Genomic DNA, 7,636 nt, shown 5'->3' on the forward strand with positions numbered 1-7,636 from the left:
CTTAAGTGAAGCCAACTGCTAATTCGTGACAAAAGGAGCATATAATATGTGTTGTAACACATAGGAAAGGCTCATACATTTATTGTACTAGAATTACTCAATAATTTCCATTGTTTATGGAAAGTTGAAGTCTTCCTTTACTTTTTTGTTGTCACAACTCGTCTGTGTTTTTATTTTGCTACAATTGTATTAAATCAAAACTCTCCATTTGGAACATCTTTAATCTCAGAACTATTCATTTCATTACAGGTTCTACTTTACTGTGTGTTACAATGTACGTTCATTATGTTTATGTTGTTTTATCATTAATCATGTTTGAGTAGTTAGGGTCTAAGACATGAGGGTTGTCATACCGCCAAATCTCAACGAATTGTATGAGTATGTTGTTTTATCATTAATCATGTTTGAGTAGTTAGGGTCTAAGACATGAGGATTGTCATACCGCCAAATCTCAACGAATTGTATGAGTATTAATCGTAACGAAAATGAAAGTTTTGTTTTGTAATTACTGTTTTTTTAAAAGAATGGCATCCGCTACGAAAGTAGGAACGCAGAGATACCTTTTGAGTCGAAAGGGCATAAATGACATCCGACTTGCGCATTTAAAGTCCAGTGACGTGGTGACGAAAGTTGGCATCATTACTAGTTTTAGTGTTTTCTAGATAAAACATAATTCTCATTATAATCAATATGATGATTTGTATGAGTGAAGCTGGGGGACAAGAATTATTGTACTGGACTCTTGTTTTTAATATTAAGGAAAGTCAAATATTTTATATTTTCGCGCAAACAAACTAGTTTTCACATTGCCTTGGATACCCATTTAAACAATAGAGAACTATACTTGACCATTGATCTCTAAGAATGATAACTCTTTTTATTACTTAAATATTGCAATCTATCAAAGATTCAGAAGTAAGGTGGCAGTTCTTCTTAGATTTGGAAGGATTATCATGACAATCCCTGAAGAAGGTAAGGTGGAGGGGAACCCAATGGTACTGAAAACATGTAAAGAAAAAATCACCTCAAAACCTGATAGAATAGATAACCCAATGGTACTGAAAACTATAAAGAAAATATATTATAAAGTGGTCCTTAAAAATTGTTCAACACTACTAAATTACTACTAGCAAAAAATGGACCAACGTGTAAAACATATTTTCTTCTCAAAAAAGGGAGTGGAATTTTACTCGTATGAGAGTGTAACATAAGTTTTCCTCTGAAAAGTTATATATCAGAATCCTATACATCGACCCATTACACATACCATACAGAACAAAGAAAGTGAGATATGCAATTCATTCATAATCGAACCATCTCCCTTTTTCTTTGGAATCAATTTACAATTTAATAGTAAAGTACCTAAGCTAGATTTAACTGTGTTTTGCCTTCTGTAAAACTTCTTTGAGAACCACTGCAATTCTCTGTGACATATGGTGCTCCAGAAACCTCTCTTTCACTCTCTCATATCCTTTTTTTCCCATAGTCAGTCTCTTCTCAACATGAGTTGCCAGTTTCACAATGTTATGCGCAAGAGGTGTTACACCTACCTTGTTAGCAGGATGGAGCAAACCGGTTGTCCCATTCACCACGATCTCAACAGTGCCTCCAGCTGCAGTGCCCTGCAAATATTTTTATGGAAACAAAAACAATATATAAAAAATAAAAGTAGACAGGTGTAAACATAAGTATATTAAAGGAAAGGCCACATTGACAGGACAACTCAAATATGTAGTGAAGAGATACCAGTACAGGCAGGCGAAATGCCATTGCTTCGATGGTTATCCTTCCAAAACATTCTCCCCGTGCCTGGTATAAAGAGAAGCGCATTGGTGAATGAAGCCCATAAACCAAAATAATAAAAAATTAAAACACAATTTGCATACAACAAAAATGCCTATTGTTAGGTCCTTTCTAAACTAGTGAACTTTGTCTGCAAACATCATGGAAATCAAGCAAATCAATTTACATGGAAGAATCTGGATATGAGATGAAAAGGCCAACCAATCAGGATGGCAGAACTGAATCAATACGGTTGTGGGTGTAATATGTTTGGGAAATTAGAAAAACTAAAGTTTAAGGTTGTCATCATAGTGCCGTGAGTTAAGGGGTCATCATGGGTCATGGCCTCCATACACTACCATGTACCATACAGCAACTCTAATATATGCTATGTTCCATAAACAAATTGCCAGTGTGCATTATCAGAAGATACCTGAGAATTCTGAACAAGAACATCAATAGAAGCCAAGTAAGGAGCCACTGCTAGAGTTTTGTTAACAAAGTGAACACGGTCCTGAATCTTTTTCTCTGAAACAAATTTGCGCAGTTCCATTTCGAACTTTGTCTGAGCATTCATATCACTCCCTACAACTATAGCATGTAAAGATGGCAACTGGAGTTTCTTTTCCTGAATGAGCTGCAAACTTTCATGAAAGGCACGAAGAAATAGATCTTGTCCTTTACCACGTGAAACACCTGCACTTAAGAAACCCTAGGCTCAGAATAAAGACTGGCAAAAGAATTGTAAAAATTAACACAAAGGGTATACAGTACACTATACAGAGGGAGCATTAATTTGGCATGCACAACAAAAGAAAAGAGAAACAACAAGCCAAACAATGTTAATTTGGCAAAGGTAGTATAACCTTGCAAGCATGTCATGTACTGCATTGGATGGAAATATTATGAAACCAATGCAATGAATAAAAAATGAATATCAAATGGGTATAGGTAAGTGACATACTATTTATGATGGCAAAAAGTAGATCATCATTTCTAACTCCAAGAGACTCCCTAACATGCTCACGAAGAACCCTCTTTGCTACACTATCTTCTGCAACTTCCATAAGCTCCTTGCTATTTCCGAGATGTACAACATAAGTTTCAGGCATTTTAATTCTACAAAGTCAGGCAAAAGCTTACAGTAAGAAACATGATTTAAATTGCAGTGACACAGAATACATAGCAGTAAAAGTTTATTAAATGGAGCCGAAACATACCCTAAACGCTCCCTAGTTCTATTCTTCCAGTACTCTGCAGTTGTATGTGAATCAATCATGGCACCTGCAACAAAAGGGAGGTGCTTAACATATTCCACTTTGAAATAATGGCCTCGCATTTCATGAATCCACCATAAAACCTTAGGAAGAACGAGGGTAACTTTTTCCTTCAAGACGGCATCCAGCCACTTTCCAGCTACAGCAGTATTTAGAATGACCAGATCAGCTTTAAGAGCTGTATCTACAGCCTTTTCACCTTTGGCGGGCATGACCTATTAGAAGCCAAACATATGAAAATAGACCACACTTAGAAGTTCCATTACACTTGGAAATGAACTGCAGGTAAAGGCATTTCTTACAGATTGGAACTATTATTCTACTCAATCAAGACAAAGAAGAAAATAAATACCAAATTGATTACACAGTTGCTTAACTCGTACTTTTGTGGGTTCTACAGTGCCACATGTGAATTAAGTTCATTCAATAGACCTCACAAATTAGTGCACCAAGTTGATTGTACATTACTCAACTTTCAACCTTAATTGGGCAACTTCAAAAAGTTCACTACATGGATCTCAGAAATTAGAGAACTAAGTTGATTTTGTTTGAAATTGAGTTGGAATTTTTTTTTTTATGATAAACGATGGTTCTTTATATCAGGAACACCCCTTAAACTTAAGCAATCATGGGCTCAAGATTGGTTATCTTTCAACTTTGGTGACTTTGTAACTTTGTCTCTATCTCTAACCAAACATCATCTCTTATTTAAATAATTTATTTAAATCATTCATCTATCTTATAATTACACCAAAGTCACCAAAAAGTAAAGGCACACTCCATCCATTCCCGCAATCATGGCTGCCGCTGTCACATAGAAACACTCCAATGGTCCAAAATTCTGTTCTTAAATCCAATATTTCCATTGGAGTTGCTCTTACAACAACACATCCATTCTCCAGCCTCTCTCAAAATTGTATTGTTAATTTACATAAAATGAATAGCACATCAATCAGTCATATACTTTCACTAGAAGTACTCTATTTGTAGGATTTAGTTCTCCTAAAGTTAGCATGGTTAGCGTGTAAGTAAGCAAGCAAGTAGTCTCAACCTTGATGAGAATGCCAACATTTGATATTTCAATACCGATATCAAGTGTTTGAGTCGAATCCCTATTTGTAAACTTACCAGTGTATTTACCAGTAATTCAAAATATGAAAAAACTTAAGCTACTAAACTAGAGTAGTCAATAGCGGCGCTATCCCGCTATAATGGAGCCCGGCCGCTATGGAAAAGCCTTAACGGTGCAGAACACTATAGTGGCCGCTATAGGGTAAATAATGGGTAGTGGGGGCATTTATGTCCTGCTATGCTTTTCCCCTATGAAAAACAAAAATTACCCCTTAAATTTAAAAGGTTTTAAGGGTAATTTTAGGTTTTTCAATCAAATTTGAGTTGAGACTCAACCCTAAGTCCCTAACCTTCCTTAACCGACATTTTTGCACTTCACCATTTCCAAAGAAAATTTCAAGTTCTTCTTTTACCTCTCTCTACACTTCGCTGTTCCCTCTGCGCTTCATATTTTCATAATTATTATTCATATAATTTGTCAAAATAAATGATCAAATAGCGGCTATCCCGTAATATGCTATCCCACTATCCCATTTTTGGGTCGGCCGCTCCGCGCCGCTATCCAGGATTGACTACTCTTTACTAAACCCTCTTAAAATATTTCCACCCAGCATTACTTTGACACTCAATATACAAGACTTTCAACTACAATCTTCTCAATTAGCAAGAGTTAAACGTAGCCATACAAATTAGGAAACATGTTTTCCTATCTAAGATACTAAAAACCAACCAAGTAAACAACCATTAAGATAAACACACCCTAATCAATAACAATAAAAAGTAAAAAAGAATGAATTACCTGAACTCCTCTATCCAACATTTTACTTTCCAAACTATAAATAACCTGATCACGTTCATCCGGATACTGATTCGTAACCCAAACAACCTCCGAACCAACTCCTCTCAAAAGAAACGCCAATTCCATCAAAAGCAAAGGTCCACCCGAAAGCGACAGCTCATGCGAAACCATCAGAACAAGCTTCGACTTCATGAAATCCAACGGACTAGGACCCGACGCAACATTTCCGCCGCCGCCGGAGGCGGCAGAGTGAATCCGACTCTTTTCTGCTTCGAAGATCTTGGTGTTACACGAATCGGAATTGTTTCTGATGAAAAGCACCATCACCGTTGAAATGGACAAGAAGGCTAGTAACATTAGCGGCCATTTTTTCTTCGCCGTTGCCACTGAATGCTTCGCCATTCTTTTACAGCTTTATTGGATTTTCTAGTTTCGCATTCTGTTTTTGATTTTTTTAGGGTTTTTGGTCATTGGTTTTGAATTGAGTTGTTGGAATTGGTTGTGATTTGTGAAGTGGTTCAGGGGAGCTTCAGGTGTCACTCAGGCATGCTACCAGATCGGAGATTTTGCTGCTAATTCAGAAATCATAGACTAAAGAACTGTATTTTATTCGTTTTTTGGTTGAAAATGAACTGTATTCTCACAGTGATTGAACCAACAGTGTATGGGCCTTTTTGGTCCAATCAATGTGTGGGCTTTGTGCCCCATATGTTTTTCAATAGACAATTTCTTTGTGCCCCATAATACCCCTGACTTCAGAGATGCATCTCCGAAATCATCTTCGATTTTTTTTATTTATATTTTTATAATTTAGAGATGTATTTTCGAAAACACTCATTTTTTGGTGTTTTCGAAAATGCATCTCCGAAAGCACTTATTTTTCAATTTAAACGTTGGATTTAAATTGTCAGGTGTTTTTTCGGAGATGCATCTCCGAAAACACCAATTTTCACATTTTCTATTATTTCGGAGATGCATCTCCAAAATATACTCTGATTTTTTTCTTTACAAAATAATGATTAATCCCATATTTTACATTAATCGACAAAATTGCAAAATAGAATCAGATAACACGTAAACTATAATAAATACGGCTATATTAAATAATGGTAATTGTTTAGAAAAGTAAAAAATGTAAACATATTACAACTCAACAAAATGTCATGAATAAAACATAAATAGGCAACTACTACTGATTATGCCTAATCCTAACTCCCTGGGACCTCCTCTGCCTCCTATACGCCACCATCGGCCGCGTCACTGACCATCCTCTCCACAATGACAACTGCCTCTGGACCGCCCTGCTCAATAATACCTCTGTCCAATGCATCCTGCCCAAGCATCTATATTCGCTGGCATACCGGGAGATTAGTGGCATGGTCATCATCGGCCTGCTGATTCTCCAAGATCTCCTCATGTGCTAGCCTAGGTGGATCTCCGGGAGCGTCGGGTGTCATCAAAGGATGTTACACCCAATAAAACCATGTCACGTATCCATTTACGCAATGCCAGCCCTGGGTGGCCACCATACGCGGATACTCCTCAGGCACCAAATGATGTAGTCGTGTTCAAAACACTTTAGTTGTTAGAAGTTATGGTACTCCGTGCCTCATACAGTACCAGATAATAAAGATAATCATCAAAGCACAATATCCATATCTCTATGTGTCATAGTGAGAGGAGAGGACTTTGAAAGATCTTTAGAAATAAACTGCATGTAGCTAAACTATAATATGACACGCTCAAACAGATGAGAATATGTGAGGCGTGAACCGCAAGTCAACCATCAAAAGTAGACGACAGTGTCGTCCAAGGGATGTCTCTCACAGTGAACGACATACGTCTTAAAGTGTATATCCTCTGCTACCGTGCGGTCAAGATACACTGTGTATGGCTTCATTATTTGGTTTCTCTGAGCGGGGCGAGTGTATAAGAACATGGAATATCCTTAATATAGGCCGACACCCGTGACCATCCGAATATGCATGGTAAATGGTGGAGGATCCAAGCTTGAAATTGGTACATATGAATTATTAAAATGATACATATGAATAATTACTAATGGTGTTGCAAATGGTGTTATTAAAAGGACAAACAAACACTAAAAGATGCATAAATATTATCATCCACAGTGTGATGATGTTTGTCATCTGTCTGATCTTCCACATACAATCTTCATCTAACTTAGAGTACAGATAAACCAAACAAGTGACCCTCAGTTGTACTCATGGATCTATTTCAAGTCATATAAGTATCCAAGGTAGATCACATCTACATAATTCACACTCTTGTCCATAAAAAATGGACGTGCCATCCAAGTACAACAAGTATGCACATAATGTGCACGCGCTAAGTTGTTTAACCTGCGCATCATCCTAGAGGCATGCTCTGCATTATCCACCTATTATGTATACAACTACTTAAGGAACGAAAACCTAGCATGAGCCCATCAGATGACTTCTAACTCCCGTAGGTATTCCCCTGGGTCAATTCCTAAATAGTTTACCATCATCATCAATGCGCATCTCTATTAATCCTGTTGCGGTCTAACAGTATCCCCTAATCGAAAGATGCAATAGACATTAGACTTTGTCTAATGTGATAGACATCTCACCATGTGAAAGATAAAAAGGTGAAGTCTCCGAGTACCATCTCTCTATAAACGCAGACAACATACCATGGTTAGTCATAGCATAACCAATCCTAC

The 7,636-nt window shown here is 37.1% G+C and overlaps 1 protein-coding gene across 1 annotated transcript; it reads right to left on the bottom strand.

The window, feature by feature from the left end:
* Positions 1-1,147: 1,147 nt before the first annotated feature.
* Positions 1,148-5,574, bottom strand: LOC131660223 (uncharacterized). Its single transcript, XM_058929403.1, has 6 exons — positions 4,930-5,574; positions 3,003-3,274; positions 2,747-2,901; positions 2,216-2,478; positions 1,747-1,809; positions 1,148-1,622 (listed from the first exon to the last, which is right to left on the bottom strand). Exons 1-6 carry the CDS (start codon positions 5,329-5,331, stop codon positions 1,374-1,376), a joined length of 1,404 nt encoding a protein of 467 aa, XP_058785386.1. The 5' UTR covers positions 5,332-5,574; the 3' UTR covers positions 1,148-1,373.
* Between the last annotated feature and the right edge of the window lie 2,062 nt (positions 5,575-7,636).

Source organism: Vicia villosa, linkage group LG3 (genome assembly GCF_029867415.1).
Source record: "Vicia villosa cultivar HV-30 ecotype Madison, WI linkage group LG3, Vvil1.0, whole genome shotgun sequence".
NCBI lineage: Eukaryota > Viridiplantae > Streptophyta > Magnoliopsida > Fabales > Fabaceae > Vicia > Vicia villosa.

Excerpts from the sequence above, each read along its gene's own strand:
- LOC131660223 (XM_058929403.1), bottom strand. The coding sequence starts at position 5,331 with ATGGCGAAGCATTCAGTGGCAACGGCGAAGAAAAAATGGCCGCTAATG. Across the intron at positions 2,902-3,002 it reads AGAACTAGGGAGCGTTTAGG|AATTAAAATGCCTGAAACTT; the intron begins GTATGTTTCGGC and ends CTGACTTTGTAG. Across the intron at positions 2,479-2,746 it reads ACTTTTTGCCATCATAAATA|GTGTTTCACGTGGTAAAGGA; the intron begins GTATGTCACTTA and ends TCTTAAGTGCAG.